Genomic DNA, 17,488 nt, shown 5'->3' on the forward strand with positions numbered 1-17,488 from the left:
AATTAAAAAAAAAACTCAAGTTTCAAAATGTCACCACTATTCATTCACCCAAGAATAAAACAGTAATACATTTAATACATCATACTCCAAGTCAAAAAAAGAGAAAAAAATACAAAATAAAATTCAGTTTTCTAAATGGCCAGCAGAAGGCACTGCATGGCTCGAGAGTAAATGCACTTAAGAGAGATTCTAGGAGCATGAACCACAGAAGAAGAGAACAGTCTGGCTCATACAGGAAGAAACAAATGCTTGTGAACTAAAATCCATTGGCTCCCACTCAAGTCCCAAACTCTCTTATAAACCATATAACACAGGTCACTCAGGAGGGGATGTGGCCATAGAGTGTAGTTTCTATGGCCATAACACTCTGATCCAACATTAAAATTGTAAAAATATCTAAAATTGTTATTGTTTATTTTTGTATATGTTCTGTTTCAACGCCATTGTCAGTGATTAGCGCTAATTATATGCCCAAACCAATCAAGTTAGCTTGCTTTTGTGCCAGATCCAGTCCAGTACGTATAAACAACAGTATGTGAACCACATGTAAAACAGAACCTACCTACAGTTGTCATGCGAGTCCAGCATCTAGAACTGGCAAAACTGCAACATTAAAAACTGGGAAACGGACCCCATAACAACACTAAAAGGCAAATTTGTCAAGAATAGCTTTTGTGCCCATTGCAATATTGCGACACGGCGAAAATGCTCAACTGAGGAGATTCAAGAAAGCTGAAATCAGCTTCTGCACACACACTATCCACAGGCTACAGAGCAAATAGCTGAGCCCTGCAGAAGTGTTCATCAGAGCAGTCAGCATGTTCGGCTTTACACTTTATGAAATGTGCTGTTCATAGACATTGTGTGCTAACCATTCTTGTGCGGCTTAGAGAAAAGCATGTGTCAGAGACAAACCCACGTTTGTCCAGTGAAAGCATTTCAAAAAATCATTTTGGATGCTAATCAGAAACCTGAAACATTTAATCTCATGTATTTGTGCCACTTTGTCACATTTTTTTGGATCTATTACATGTAACTGACACTTAAAGCATTGAAGTGACTCTATATGTTGTTCTGTAAGACATCACATGCGTAAAGTGCGCCTATTTTTATTTTTTTTTTTATCGTTATGCTCTTTGTTTGCAGGGGTGCTACTGGTTCCAGGGTTCTCTAATTTCTTCTGTTGTTCTAGAAACGTTTATGAAGGCACAGTGTGCATTTGTTTGCAATACCATTTTTGTTGCCAAATTCCTCCAGTATCATGATTTTTATTTTTTTGCCGTTTTGTTCCCGTAATTTTTCCTAATTATAACTCTCTCCACTCCAAACCCCAAGCCCTACCAACCTTAAAAAAAACCCCACCAGAATGTTTCTTTTTCTTTGCCTCTCTTGTTGGAGTGAGTGCATCACCCACTGCTTGTGTTCCTACAAAAGGACGCAGCGCTTCTTGGGTTTGGTCTCCGGAGGTTCAAGGGCAGCGAGTATAGCCTCGTCGAATACATTCTTCAGACCTCTCTGTAAGAAAGAGATCGTAAAATGTCACTTGCAGTAGGTCATGTGAGTGATGATAAGCGAGTAGAGCTGTTATGTCATCACGGGTGTGTGCGGCTGCTCTTTTAACCTGTGTGAGGGCGGAGCACTCCACGTATTTGACAGCTCTGAGGTCTCTGGACAGCTTCTCCCCGCTCTCGGGTGATATGGGGCGCTGCTTGTTTTTGGCAAGTTTTTCCACAGTGTTACTGTCATCCCTCAGGTCAACCTGAGTGCCCACCAGAAGGAATGGAGTGCGTGGACAGTGGTGAGAGATCTCTGGTACCCACTTAGAGAAAGAGATAGGAGAAAAAGGACTGTTTTCAATATAAAATTAAAATTATTTTAAAATATACATAGCATATAAAGAAATATTCTACAGTACAAGTTCAGTAAGTTTTTCTTAATTAACACTTTTATTCCGCAAGGAAGCAAATGATTAAAATTGACAAACATTTATAATGTTACAAAAGATTTATATTTCAAATAAAGGTTTATCTTGTGAACTTTCTATTCATCAGATAACATCAAATAACTGCAGCCTTGGTGAGCATAAGACTTCTTTCAAAAACCAAACTTTCGAATGGTAGTGTGTGTGTGCATACTAGAAATAATAATAACAATAAAAACCTCATAAATGACTCAAAAAATAAGGAATGGCCCCTATGGGGCCACGACATTAAGAACTTGAATTCTCTGCACTGTCTTTATCTTACAAATTAATCTGTGCTGCCTATTTTCACATATATTTTCTGTTTCAGTTCCACACTACAAAAATGGTAAAAAGGCTATTCATCCTCCATGTTAGACAACATTAAACAGTATATTAAGCATTTTATTGCTTAAAAAACAGCTTCTTAAGGAGACTGTGAAGTGATACAGGAAACATGAAACTAGCACCACTGTGCAGGAAATCGGTTCCTTAAATAGACTGTAAAACAGTAGACTGTAAAAAAAAATGTGCACAGAATGCTGCAGTTGATCAATGATAATTGCGTAATAAAGAGAGCCAAGTAAACATCTTAATTTAAAAGTATATATTTACACTATAAATCTGAATAGAAAACCACTGACAAATATGCATCTGAAAGTAAGTTAAATCTGATATGTCTCAGTATTGAATGTGCTTTTCATGTACGCTTTGATCAGTTTAAATACATCTCAGGTCTATTCACATGAGTTGCATTCTCCAAGTCCAGCAGGAAAATCAGGTACTGCTAAAGAGTGCTTTAGTGACACTAAACAACATGTGACGTCAGTGTCATCCAACTAAAGCCTGACTGTATGAAACATACAATGTGTTAAAGCAAGTATCAATACTGTAATGTATCTGTACATAAAACCATACCATAGATATAGCATTGAAATGCTAAATCGTGACAGTTTAGTATCCCATACATAGCAAATGTCAATAATCTTATCAGAAAAAAGTGCTTCTTTCAGGTTCTGATGTCCCAAACAGTGAGAGCAGCAAGAAAGCAGAAAGCATTTGATGAAAACCTACCTTCTCTTTCACATTCTCAAAGGAGGAAGGAGAAACAACAGAGAAGCAAACAAGGAAGACGTCTGTCTGCGGATAGCTGAGAGGCCGAAGTCTGTCGTAGTCTTCCTGACCTGAGAAAACGAGAACAGACGCAGTTCATTACCACCTCTCTTCAACTCCGAGAGTCATTCGAGATGAACACAACAGCTAAAACTGAAGAGAAATCCAATGCATCTTAAAATAAAACAGCTAGATAATTATAAATTAATGCACACAATGTTTAAAAGTTTAGTGTCAATAAAAATTTGAAGTGGTTTTGAAAAGGTGTCTTATGCCAACCAAGGTGAATTTATTTTATCAAAAATACAGTAATAACAGTAATATTGTGAATATTGCTACCATTTAAAATAATGGTGTTATATTTTAAGATATTAATTTAAAACATTATTATTATTATTATTATTAATGTTAAAACGGTTGTGCTTCTTAATATTTTTGTGGACACTATGATACATTTTTTACAGGATTATCTGAATAGAAAGATGAAAAAATAGCATTTATTTAAAATATGCATGTTGCTTACTGAATAAAAGTATTAATTTCTTGAAAGAAAACAAAACTTGCTGACCCCAAACTTTTAAACGGCAGTGTATCAACGAACATGGTGGAATTGTGTGTGGGCAAGATGTGATTTTCACCCTATTACACCTATTTAATTCAACAGATTGTAGTATCAATATGTTTATAGTAAATCAACATGCAATTTAAAAACCTATTAATATTTTTTAACAAGTATCAGTCTGAACAAGCAGGTTGGATATAAAATTGTTTTTATCGTCTTCAGAGCATAATATGCAGAGCAAATATGCATAATATTGTCCAAAGCGGTATCCAAATATGCATTTTCTCTCACTTGTCCTCATATACTGAACTATGTGACATTCACTAGATAGTGAATAGTGAATGAGTGAATGAGTCAGCGGATCTGGACAGAGTATGAATTGATGCATAAAAAATGCCTGTCACTTGTTTTCCCATAAGTTCAGTGCCATTTTTCCAGTTTTTCCATCTTCTAATTTTCCACAGCAACAGCTATTTTCTCAGGTCTCTTTGCATTAGGTTGACACTTAAATCACTATTATGCTAACCAGAATCAAATCAGATTCATGTCAAGTGTAAAGAAAGCCTCAGACTGCATTACCTGCTGTGTCAAAAAGCCCCAGTGTATACGGTTCACCTCCAATCATCACTGTGACAGCATAGTTATCAAAAACCTGTAAAACAAACCCAAAAACAGCTAATTCACACATAATGTACATCACATTTTAGTTCAGACAACACAAAACACACAACACTAACAATGTTTCAGCCTAATCAAATATCCTACAAAATACTCGCATACATTAGAGTTCCTAGTCTTAAACAGCACAAAGCTCACAACAAATAATAGCTAGCATTATTACTCATAATCATTCGATCACTGCGCCCCCTCCCCCTGAATCTGTCCCTGAATCTGTCCCAGAGCCCACCACCCTTTACTCCGTTACCGTGGGAACATATTCAGAGGGGAATTTGTTGGTTGTGTATGAGATGAGGAGGCAGGTCTTTCCAACAGCTCCATCTCCAACCACCACACACTTTATGGTCTGCATCTATATAGAGAGATTGAAAATCACGTTATTACTGATGTTCTCCTGGAATTCAGAAATACCTTTGAGTGAATCATTTGTTTTGAGCAGTTCCAGCATTCATTGTTCCCACTGTTACACAATTAGGCAGTTTGAACGCATTTAACAGAATTGCCAATAATGTGATGTGACTTCAGAGACAAAAGCAGGCATACAGAAAGACATCTACAAGAATGTGTCCCGTCTTATTTGCTTCCGCATATTAACGCAGCTGAGAGGAAGGCTCGACTTTGTCGTTTTGTCGTAAAAATATCGTCTGGTTTTCGGCTACATTACCGTTTCTGAATTATTTTACTTTGACATTAGACATTAAAGTGTTCGTCCTTAAGTAATTACTACATTTGGAGTCCAATTTGGGAAGATAAAAAAAACGAATACCACGTAGCTTTAAAGTAAAACACTAATTAACCCGTGTCGTTTATTCAAAGCCGATTTTTTACATTAGAATAATTTAATCATGCTCTCTTCCACCACCAATAGTTAAAAATTTCGCCTGATAAATCTACTTAATTAAATACTACAGTAAATGGCGAAGAAATGTGGAGTTTGTGGTGATAACAGAAAACGAAATAAATCTTTGGAAGATCTGTCAACAGTGAAGTAAATCAAAGTTTTGTTTAATGAGAGCGACAGGATGCTGCGAGGCTAAGCTAACGCGCTAGCACTGCTGAGAGGGCCGCAGATCATCCTAAATCAAAATTACTCAACGGTAAAACTTGACCTAAAACGTGTACTGTTTAACAACCGTTTGATAAGTTAAAAGCCAAATAAAATAATGTAACAGATTAAGAATTGCTTACCGTTCCTCTCCGGCGACTAGGCGTTGGTTACGTCCGGGTTTGAGAGTATATCAATCTGACGTGAATGAAAGCGAAAAACGTCTCGTCGTAGTTCCTGCAATATCCAGCCAGCCCACCCTGCGCACACGCCCAACACAGGTTGTAGTTCCTATTAAGAGGCCGCTAGGCCTAGGACTACAGCTTTACTTTATGGTTAAAGCGTAAAGACGATAGAGGGATTTTAATATAGTATTCTATAAATCCAAATGGAATATGTTTTAAAGACACACAAACTAGAATGGAAAGAATGTGGTCCAATAGTCTGAGAAATGCTTGCATTTCTTATTTTATTTTACATACTACATTAATACACACAATTTATAATAAAAAAGAAACCATAATATTTGAAATTAACACACTAGAAGGCTGCTAAACCCACAGTTTTTAATATGCACTCTTAAAAATCAAGGTTCTTTATTGGCATCAATGGTTCCACAAAGAACCTTTACCATCCATGGAATCTTTTCATTCCACAAAAGGTTCTTTACAGTGGAAAAGAGTTCTTTAGATTTTTAAAATGTTCTTCACACTTGCCATAGAATAACCAGTTTTGGTTTCACTGCCTGTTAAAAAAAGACAAAAGAAAAAGTCCAAATAATATTAATAAAAATAAAAAATAAAGTTAAATTAACAAGCACTGAAGACATTAACTACATTATACAGCTCGTTATTTCCTCACATTTCCAAAACATTATACAACATACATGAGTTTATGACTAAGCATCACATTAATAATGCTCGCAAAAATCAATAACATAACCCTCAAATGACCAAGTGGTGACCAAAATATAAAGGGATCGGAGCCAAAAACAGTAATTTTGAGAGCCGCGCTTAAACTTTTATCTTCCTTCACCGGAATGTGCGCAGCGCTCGTCCCCTCCTCTTCCTGCCCCCTCCCATCTCTCTTTTCTGTTGACGTTTGGCTTTTGTGCCTGTTTTACTAAGTGCGCGTAATCTTCCTTTCAAAAGCATCTCTTCTTCACTGGACTCTATTTTTTAGTGACAGCGCGTGACATGGCAGCGACTCCGATGTAGTGCGTTGCGAAAAAATCGCATGAATCTCTCAGAAGCGCAAGATATTCGCCCAAGATCTTCAAGGTTCTGTTTCCTTTGTCATACTGTCTTCCTGTGCTCATCTGCGGCGGTTATTTCCGTCGGTCCGTCTGCTCTGCGTGCTGCTGTTTTTCTCGCCAGCTGGATAAAATTCACCTTGACTTGTATGTCCGAAGCCCGCCGTGGTTGTAAACAAATCATTTCCGCACGCATGTTATTACGGTAGGCTAACAATCTGAAATAGCTCGCAGGCTGTTATGGATTAGCACCTGTCTGGAATATTCGACGGTATTCGCGTAGGTATAAATGTTCTGCAGAGCTGCTTTTGTATATCAGGGTGTTTTATCCATCTCGCTCGGTAAATTGATGGTTTGTATTGTGATTAGGTAATAGAGCGCGCAGGCCGGATTGTATAATTCTCCAGTTGAGACAGTTTTGCATATCTGGCAAAGGGAACTTGATTGGTTGACCAATTACGAGCTCCTGAGCTGCTGTTGTCTTGGATTTTGATTAAAGAGACGGAAGTTTATTTACTGGTGCAAGTTCAACCAACCAAGAAAGAACCAAAACAATGTTTCGCTATTTGAATGATGTGGATGACAGCCCATACATGATGTGAGTATTAGTACTATCAGAATGACAACATGTATTTGAGTGTTTGAGGTGAACATCATAATCCATTAGTGCCTTAAAATACATTTTAAGTACATTTTATGACTGTAAAAGGATGTGCATGTTATGTTGTGACAGGGATCCGTTCGCAGCACACAGACACCAGATGAGGGGTCTCTTTGGGTCTTTTGGGATGGACCCGTTTCCTTTCACCCCTCAGATCCAGCATCCACGTACACGCTTGCAGGTACACAATAAAGCTGTAAAAAGGGCTCGATTTGCAGATTTTTAACCCTTGTGCTGTGCAAAAATTGTTCAGCTAAGTTGTTCCTGATCAAAAATGACCTGCCTTTAAAAACTGCTTGTAAATCTCTCATTATTCTGTATTACCACCAAATCCTCTTTTTTTTTTTTTTTTTTTTATTGGCTTCTTTTCTTTCAGTTAGCACAGATTTAGTTTTTTTGTTTTTTAGAACTGATTGGTCATAGGCCTCTTGAGCTTATGTTTGAGTGAAAGAAAAAAAAACATTATTTGTGGATAATTTTGGCAGGTTTCGTTCAAAAACTGAAGTGCATAAACTCAGTGAGACTTATGATCAGTCAGGTCTGCAAAGAAATACAAAACCTGTGGTAATAGACAAAAAAACATTTGATAAAAAGATTGAATCCAATATTTAGTAGTAATGTTGAATAACAAGAAATTCATAAATAAGTATTTGTAGGCGGCCATTTTTGACTGGGAACATCACAAGTGTAACAAGGTGGGAAAAACTTATCAATGAGTACATTTACATGGACAACAATACTCAGATTTTAATACGATTAAGACAATTATCTTAATTATTACCGTCGTGTAGGACTTTTTCGCCGCATTTTGCGACAGGATACACACACGGCAGTGGTCAATAAAAGAGCTTCAACACTGCCATCGTCTGTATGCATGTACAAATAATTAACTGCACTTGAAGCTTTCATAAAATTAAAAATGAAACACCCAAAACTGTACATGGCATCATCACGAAGTCAAACTATATGTTTATACGTGAAATTCCGGAGGGGACATCGGATGGCGTCACGTGGGACGTAATGACGTGCGCCATTATCATTTAACACCATAATCATAATATTGCCTTATTTAGAATAAGGTAAATAATTTGATTACTGATGTCCATGTAAACGTAGTCAGTGATCATTTTGAGCCAAATCAGTCAGTTTTAGTCCAGTTTCATAACATTAATTAGCATTTTTGGGAAAAAGAAAATTCTGTCTTGGTCAAAATGACCGGAACACAACATGAGGGTTAAATAATTCTGTTAATATGTTTACTGTCATTTTTATGCTAAATTCAGCATCTCTGCAGTTTGTCTCAGTTGTTCTTGTCAGTGTTTAGGAGTGATTTTAGGCTTGTATTGAAGATTAAAGTGTCCATATTTTACCCTTTGCAGCCACAAGCTGGAGCCTTGGCCCCCTTCGGCATGATGGGAATGGTATGACATCTTGACTCTTTACAAAGGAGCTCACTTATTTGATTAGTAGCAGAAATAGTGCAGCATCGTATATTTATGTCAGTGCATTTTGAGATTTCTGTGTTTTTTCCTCAGGGTGGAGGTTTCATGGACATGTTCAGCATGATGAGTGGGATGATGGAGAACATGGTGAGTTTCAGAGTGGCCTAACAGCCTTATTGAAACACTCCGGTTTAAGAACATTCCATTTGTTAATGGTAAGGGTGCATTATCGTTTACAGCCTTTAAACTGGAATAAGTGCAGACTGTGAGTTTCAAGTTGCTAACTTTTAGATTTCACATTAAATAAATCAGTCTATATTAATTCTCTATATTTTGAGAGAAAACAATTGCACAAATTATTGAGGTTGACTGATCACAATCTCATTCAATTCAAGTTTATTTGTATAGTGCTTTTCACGATACATATCGTTGTAAAGCAGCTTTACAGAAAATTACGTTTCTACAATATATTTAGCAGTAGCTTGTCAGTGGTGACTGTCAAATTGATGTACATATGGCAGAAATGTACAGTAAAATTCAGTTAATGATGTAATCAAACAGATGAGTAACAGCAATGATTATATGTTGCAATCAAACTTGTAGCAAAATTTGGTTAATGAGACTCTCATAACTTTTCAGTTTTTTTTACTCTGTAGGAACAAATGTCAGGTTCTCCAAACTGCCAGACCTTCTCCTCCTCCACAGTCATCTCGTACTCCTCCACAGACATAGGAGCACCTAAAGTCTATCAGCAGACCAGTGAATTTCGCACTGCTCCCGGGGGTGTAAGAGACGCATGGACACACAGCATTAGACATGAAGAGGAATGTGACAGTGACTGACTTTTGAGCCCCAGTCTTGAATATCTGGCACACAAATGGATATATACCCATACCCATAACATTCTGCATCATCAGGGATGCACCGAATGTTCGGCAACTGAAATTATTCGGCCGAAAATAGAAAAAAAAAGCTCTTCCGGTGTTCGGCCGAATAAGCGAAAAGACAGAAATAATTGTACCGAACAATGACGTGACGTGATCAAATAGAGGCGCACACTAATGCAGCAAACATGCTGGCAATGTGGAAGCATTTAAAACTGTCAGAGAAAGATGCAAAAATCATTACAAGCACCGACAGCCAGAGAATGTTTAGTACTGCATCGCATGTCTCTGATGAGAAGAGGAAGGGGTGGTTGTTGCTGGTTACTGTATCCGTATGATAATTGAAATTGCGAAATGGCCTCAAACAATTAGTAAATAAACTGCAGAATGTTATGTTTTCTAATACACGCACGAATTGCATGTATTCTGACAGCGATGATGAGCTCACGGCGCCAGGGTTCAATGTCCAAAGAGCGAGGAAAATCTCCGCTGAAACGGTGTTACTCGTCAGTTGCTCATGAACATTTTTACAAGGCATGTGACTATGATGTGATGCGTGCGACAAACATCCCAAATTCGTAATTAGAATCATTCATAAATGTGCTGTTGTCAAGAAAAAGAAGCACTGAGGTCTTCCTGCCAGATTCTGCTAAAATAAAAGCTGAGAAAAAGCAAGAACTCCAACATTCATACATGTTAGTATTGCCATTTTACTGTTGTTCTGGAAAATAAAATAAAAAAGACAATAATAATAATAATTACAACAGCTCTATTAATACATTTATTATAACATTCACACAGAGTGTTCAAATTGGGATCTGTAATATTTTCTAATGTTTTAAAAGAATTCTCTTCTGCTCAGCAAGGCTGCGTTTATTTGTACATTAAAAAAATACTTGCCTGATTCAAGAAGGGGGGGGGGGGTCTAAAAAATTACCCAAAAATATTATTTTACTTATTAATTTTAAGTCAAATTGTGCTAGAATGATAAAAACAAATGTTCAGTGTTAAGTAAATAATTTTAAATTGTTAAAAAAGTGTTAACTTTTAAAAAGCACATTTTGGCTATTTAATTTATGCAATGGTGAAAAAAATTGGCAAAATACTTGGTGGAAAGAATGACGAAAAACCGTATTCGGTCAACTTCGGCCAAGAATTTTCATTTCGGTGCATCCCTATCCATCATCATTGTTATTCATCATTAATCTGAGTTTTACGTTTTATTATTGCAATGATCCCAGCATTTGGCAGCAGAAATTCTTTATATAAAAAAAATTTAAAAAGGACCGTGATAGCCTGGTAAACCTGGATTGCTGATGCTTTGTAAATATTTTTTTCCCTTAAGTACCACATGTAGAAGTGTCAAAACTGTTTAATCGCCCCTAATTGTTTCTTAAATTGTGTATGTGTGCTTTTCTTTAGATCAGAGAGACGCGTCAAACAATGCGGGACAGTGCGAGTGGGCTGGAGCGAATGGCTATAGGGCATCACATTGGTGAGAGAGGTCACGTGATGGAACGCTCAAGGAACCGTCTCACAGGAGACCGTGAAGAGAGACAGGACTTCTTCAATCTGGAAGAGAGTGAGCCAAATCCCTCTTTTTCTTTTTTCCTCTGTAACTGCAGGCAACTGCTTAAATGTCGTCGCGGACCTTTGTGAAGGAATTCTCTTATTCACTATTATAAAAATCACTCTTTCAGGTGAGGCAGCTTCCTTTGATGAAGAGTGGAGGAGAGAGGTGGGCCGGTACCGCCCCCATAATGCCCGTAGTTTAGACTATGGGCGTGAGCGGAGTGCAGGTGTTGGACAGCAGCTGGCCCTGACAGCGCCTCCGAGCTCCTCCTCCTCTCCCTCGCCTCGCCACGAGTCACCACGCCACCATCCTCCTCACTCCCGTCCGCGCTACGACTGGTGAGAGGTACGAATCTCACACAGCCCGAATGAAACTTGTCTCTTTGAATTTGTACGTTATACTCAGGCTTTTTTTTTTTTTTTTTTTTACACGTTGTGTATCTGTTTGCAGGTGAAGTTATCTAGCTGATGCTGTGAAGAGAAAAGTGAGGGATAGAGAAGAAAATTATAACTGAGGGGTCAAATGTTTGATAGATCTGAACTGTCTTAATATGTGTAGTCAGCTCCTTAAAGGGACGTGTGCTGGCATGAGGTATAACACAGGCTGAATTTTTTTAGACTGCATCTCTGTTGTGTGGAATTTGGCCTGGCCTGTGTACTTCATACCATGTTACTACTCCCGAAGCATACACACCAGCATTCATCATAATTCCGACAGCTCTTCAACCTTGTGATATATACATGCACACAGACATCTTTGTATTTAAATGAATTCTCATGCTTCCAATATTTCAATATCCAAATATTTAAAGATACACTACACATTCTGTATATTCGCGTGCGCACACACACAAATACACACTCACTGTAAAGTCCATATATGTTTGTGTTGACACTAGGGTATCTGTGGGTTTAATTGTACAATGCTGACTAATTAAACTTATTAACTAATAAAAAGACCTTGTTACATCATTGGCTGTGCCATGTTATATCTATGCCTTGATAGTCAGCAATATGCTTTGTGATCCCACTGTTGCTTTTTTTTTTTTTTTTTCCCCCCAAAGTTTCTTTTGTGAAAATTATGTACATATGTATACGTTACCGTTTAAAATTGAGTCTGTAAGATTTAAAAAGAAAAATAAATGAATTAACTTTTATCCAGCTAAGATGCGTAAGTTGATCAAAAGTGACCGTAAAGACATTTACAATATTACAAAAGCTTTCCATTTCAAATAAATGCTCTTCTTTTGAACTTATTGAACTTTTCCATAAAAAAACATTAAGCTGCACAACTGTTTTCCGTATTGGTAACAAAAAGAAATGTTGCTTGAGCACTAAATCAGCATAGAATGATTTCTAAAGGATCATGTGGTGCTGGATGAAGTAATGGCTGCTGAAAATTCAGCTTTGCCATCACAGGAATAAATTCCACTTTAAAATATATTAAAATAGAGAGCATTTTAAGTTGTAAAAATATTTTGGAATAGTTTGAAATATGAACAAACATTTTTTTTGCAGTAATGTACTTCATGGGGAAATGCATTTTGAATGGTTTAAAAGCCATGTTTTTATTATAATAGTCCAATTCTTTGTGCATGTTGTGTGGTCTCATATTTACTGGCTTTACATGGTAATAAAAATGCTTGTGGGTTTAATTCATGTTAACAAATGTCTCATGCTAAAAATGTGTGTGTGTGTGTGTTTTAATGTTTATTATTGCTTACGTTTGCCCCATAGACTTCTTTTGTGAGTACATTGTGGGAAACATGATTTTTTTTGTTTATGTTTGTATACATACATTTATACACATTTTGTCTGGAATCAAATGCATTTTTGCAGAGCACTCCCAATCAGTTTTTAGCAAGAACACGCTTAACCATGGAAAAATCGCTGTAATACATGGCCAGATCTTTTTTTTTCTTGCCTTCCCTCCACTTTTCACTGTACTCTTTTTGTTTGTTCTGTCTCTCATCAGTGCAAGCTTTATCCCCTCTTTTCCGTTGCTATTTTTCTTATCATTTGTCACATAAAGGCTCTGTGTTAGTTTATGATTTATCCTTCTATTGTTGTCTGTACAGACAGATGTGTGTTAATAGAAGTTAACCCTATTGTTCTTTTCAGCCTAACCCATCATTTGTTCATTGCACATCATTTGACTTCACTTGCTGGTTTCATTGGCCGCCATGGTTTGTTTTGCTTGATTTGATTTGCTCAGCAACAAGCTCTGGTAATTTTAGCTACATGGTATTTGCACTAGCTTTTATATATATATATATATATATATATAAGACCGAGAGAGATATGCTATTATGTATATTTTAAATATTTATATGGTACAAATTATGGTAAATATACTTTATTATCATAGTAAATTATTGATATTTTACTGACATTTATAGTAAAAATATTGTAATTTATCTGATTTTCTCGTGCACTAGCCACATTTAGTGTGGTGTGGCTGTGGTAATGGGCAAGACCCTGAAGACAAGGTACAACACTTGACAGATTGGTTCATACTGTACTTGGCGCAACACACAAAATACATCCGTGGTGCACACTGCAAAAATCAAACAAAATGTATGTCAGTCCTTCAGAATGGGATGAGATGATGTCGTTTTGCTTTCATGACACAGATCTTAAGCGATATGTAGCCTATACTGAGGATTTAGGCCAGTGTTTCATAAATACTTCTCTAGATCTATTTGAGCAGGTTATTTCTTTGCTCTTGTCTTTCCCCAGTTTTCTACTTTTTTGTTTTCTATTTCTGAACTCTCCTTTGTGAAAACTGACTTTCCCACAGTAGAAAACTCATGAATACCTGCTGCTGAAGGTCAGTATGATCAGCTCTGGGACAAGAGAGATGTACGGTGGCTGAGAAGTGCAAAGCAAATCACAATTCTGAAAACAAAATAACAAATTACAAATGCAAATGCAAGTCTAAAAACCTAAATAATTCAGAAAGCACAACAACAATTCAGAAAACATTATAACAAGTCAGAAAACACAATGACAGATTCGAAAACAAAATAACAAGTCAGAAAACACAACGACAAATCTGAAAACAAATTTACAAGTCATAAAACACAACGACAAATCAGACAAACCGGAAAAGGTAGGTATAGTTTGAGACAGCGCCATTGGTTTGGGATTACTCACCGCTGACTGGACGAGACATCTGTCAATCAACGTATACAGGAAGAACCAGCCGAGGAACAGCAGAGTCGTGGTAGAAAGTTCGGAGATGGTATTAAAATAGCTCAGTTTAAATGTATTGTATGAATTGCCCTTACTCTGGAATAAAATATATGGGGTGTCTATTTACATTTAGTTAAAAGTAGCTACAGATCATCAGCCCTAGTGGCGCAGTAGCATAAGTGTGTGTTTTTGGCTTTTTGACGCGATCGACCTGGGTTCGATCCCACCTTTTGCCGAACTTTTTTTTTCCTCCCTTTTCAAATCTCGTATTAGCAATGGATTCTGTTTACACTAGGTGAAACTAGCAGTATTTTTTTAGCAATATGCTATTTACACTAAGTGCAAATACCTATTTACACTATGTTAAAATAGCAGGATTTCTACTATCAAGTATACTACTTGTTGCAAATAGTGGCAATTATCTGCACTTCAGTATTGTAGTACATTATAAAACAGTATGCAATAATAACGTATTGAGTGTAAATTATCATTTTAATTATTAAATGGATGCCACCTTATTGGTACAATAAAGCCCTCCCTACACCTACCCTAACCCTACCCGATACTTTATTTTCAACTTTTTGATTATTTCCTTAATTTTTATTGAAAATAAATACCTTTACGATGTTATACGAGATTTGAAAAGGGAGAAAAAAAAAGTTAGGCAAAAGTTGGGATCGAACCCCGGTCGATCGCGTCAAAAAGCCACCGACTCGCGCATATCCAACTGTACCACTGGAGCTAATGTTTTACAATCACTTTTAACTAAATGTAAATATACACTCCGTATTTTTTATTCCAGTAAGGGCAATTCAACCAATACATTTAAACTGAGCTACTTTCAATAAATCACAGTAGGCCTATGTATCATTATAAAAAAAGTGATTTTACGGTCTGGAAATACTTTAGGCTATAGCTAATTATTTCTCGGACCCCCTATCACTTTAAGAACTGCTGGTCTACACAGAAGAAAGCCCTGTCTAGACTCTGCCCCTGTCGCCCACATGTAGAAATCGAATATTCAAGCTGTTTATTAATTTTTCCACCCATGAACGAAAAACGAAAATTTAAGCTGAATTCTCGTTTTTCGTTTTTTGGGAAAAAAAACAAAAAAACGAAAAAGGAGCCGTTTTCTCATTTTTCTGCTTTCAATATTAAATCAAAAAACGAATGATCGAATGATACACATTTGCGTTTGTAATTTGTTATTTTGTTTTCAGAATTGTGATTTGCTTTGCACTTCTCTGGCACCGTAGAGATGGCTATAAAAAGACTATTTAAACACTGCTGTGCATGACATAAAGTGAGAATGTTTGAAACCATAAGGCACACATACTACATCTCTTTTTCTCACAAGAGAAATTGTGTTATAAGTTATAATCAAAAGCGTTATAGAACACTTAATTCCGGACTTACAGTTCTCGCGTTTTTTGGTTAGCCAAAGCAACACTTCAGCGGCACTGAGTCTTTTCTTTATTTTGTATCACTCTGATTGTCTGTATTTGCGAGTTTCAGACAAAATATCAATCTGTGCATGGTTGACTTTTTTTAGTGACTCTTTCGACAGGTTACCTCATTGAGCCAGTACATGGCAACAAAAAGTTATTGTCTTTATAAATGAATGAGTGAGTGAATCATTCACTGAACCTATTCCTTCAAATTGATTTTGCTTTGGGTTCGTTCGAAACTATTTTTAGCAACTATTTTTAGAGACAACTCGCGTAGCAATATTATGGTTCAAATATAAATGTAAAACAGAAAAAAAGATCAAGTTTATTTTTAATCACTTTTAAACAGCGTTTCCTTTTATAGACCAATTACTAAATTATAGCCTAGACTAATTATTAATAGGTTAAACGGATATAAAAGCATGAATTAATAGGCTATTTTAATCTGTATCAAACCATTACTACAGATATTATGAGTTGCTACAGATTTCTGAACATGCATATGCATAATATGAATATAAACATGTGTTCCTTTCAGTCACAGGTTTACAGGTTATTTACTGAATGCTGATCGTGTGATGTGCTGTAACGAATTCCAAACCGTAAGAGAACGCCGCTCCGTGTTAAACACCTGCAACAGTAAATCAATGCAAAGTAGCTCTGCAGTCAGTCTCAGCCTCTCGTGCCTCAAACGGTAGATGGGGCGCTTACAGTCAGACAGCAGACATGATAACGCACGCGCACTTCTGCGAGGTTGGTTACCATGGTTACAACACAATGGGAGCCGGGACAGAGGTCTATTCGAAAGGGAAGAAAAAACTGCAGGAGAGAGAGACTGAGGGAGATGGATTGTGTATGGGTGTGTGAGAGAGAGACCGCTTGACTGGTCACTCCACTGCAGTCTTACAAGAAAGTACAGATTTGGGGAAGCTCTTTTAGTCTAATGCCATCTTACAATGCAAAGGCAGCAGTGAAGCTAAATCCAAAGTGGCTTATAGCTATTCCATAAAAAGCACAGTTGCAGAATAAAAGCGTTAATAAAATATCTTAGGTGATGATGAAAATTATTTTTGAAAATATAATGAACATAGAAACATGCAATTATAAATATAAAATACAAATGATTGAATTATGAAATATATACTCCGTCACGACAATGACAGACATATTTTAGACTCTTTTATGTGACTTTAATGTGACTTCACTCAGTTTAAAGCAGGCACAGAACCACCTCAGAGCCTAGCTTGTGTAAAGACCAAAGACGCCTTAAAGTATGTGTGAATTGTTAATTGGGTCGGAGTCCGGGGAGTGAATTTTGAGGGGGGATGGCATTTCATTTCCAACTGGTTAGGTTTATTTGGAAATTAGGGTGATTTCTATATTTTATCCATTCAAAAGACTACGAAAGAGAGCCCAGTTCTGCAGATAAACGTAGCGCTGTTTATGGTTCGCTGCGCAATGCCATCTTTTGCCATAATACCTGTAGACTGCAGCCAATAGAAATGCTTCTCTATAGCTGCGCGTCCTGCTCCTCACAGCCAAGCGGCAACCTTCCGGTCTCTCTCGTGGAGCCAACACGGAAGTGACTAAAACTGCAATTCATCTACCTGCCGCTAGAGGCTGGCTCCAAAAGGGAGTCAGTCCCATAGACTCCCCATGTTAAAATGCCCAACTTT

The 17,488-nt window shown here is 37.0% G+C and overlaps 2 protein-coding genes across 2 annotated transcripts; one reads left to right on the forward strand and one right to left on the reverse strand.

Moving 5' to 3' along the window:
• Nucleotides 1–1,078: 1,078 nt before the first annotated feature.
• On the reverse strand, nucleotides 1,079–5,618 carry LOC107704915 (cell division control protein 42 homolog). Its single transcript, XM_016507963.1, has 6 exons — nucleotides 5,502–5,618; nucleotides 4,561–4,665; nucleotides 4,215–4,287; nucleotides 3,035–3,144; nucleotides 1,622–1,819; nucleotides 1,079–1,515 (listed from the first exon to the last, which is right to left on the reverse strand). The coding sequence occupies exons 2-6, from the start codon at nucleotides 4,663–4,665 to the stop codon at nucleotides 1,426–1,428; spliced, it is 576 nt and encodes a 191-aa protein (XP_016363449.1). The 5' UTR covers nucleotides 5,502–5,618; the 3' UTR covers nucleotides 1,079–1,425.
• A 774-nt stretch (nucleotides 5,619–6,392) lies between these two features.
• LOC107704913 (myeloid leukemia factor 2-like) lies at nucleotides 6,393–12,141 on the forward strand. The gene is made up of 8 exons (XM_016507962.1): nucleotides 6,393–7,208; nucleotides 7,344–7,452; nucleotides 8,651–8,692; nucleotides 8,807–8,860; nucleotides 9,370–9,498; nucleotides 11,020–11,179; nucleotides 11,298–11,515; nucleotides 11,621–12,141. Exons 1-7 carry the CDS (start codon nucleotides 7,165–7,167, stop codon nucleotides 11,510–11,512), a joined length of 753 nt encoding a protein of 250 aa, XP_016363448.1. The 5' UTR covers nucleotides 6,393–7,164; the 3' UTR covers nucleotides 11,513–11,515; nucleotides 11,621–12,141.
• Nucleotides 12,142–17,488: the final 5,347 nt, after the last annotated feature.

This window comes from Sinocyclocheilus anshuiensis, unplaced genomic scaffold (assembly GCF_001515605.1).
Source record: "Sinocyclocheilus anshuiensis isolate Anshui unplaced genomic scaffold, SAMN03320099.WGS_v1.1 scaffold702, whole genome shotgun sequence".
Lineage (NCBI taxonomy): Eukaryota > Metazoa > Chordata > Actinopteri > Cypriniformes > Cyprinidae > Sinocyclocheilus > Sinocyclocheilus anshuiensis.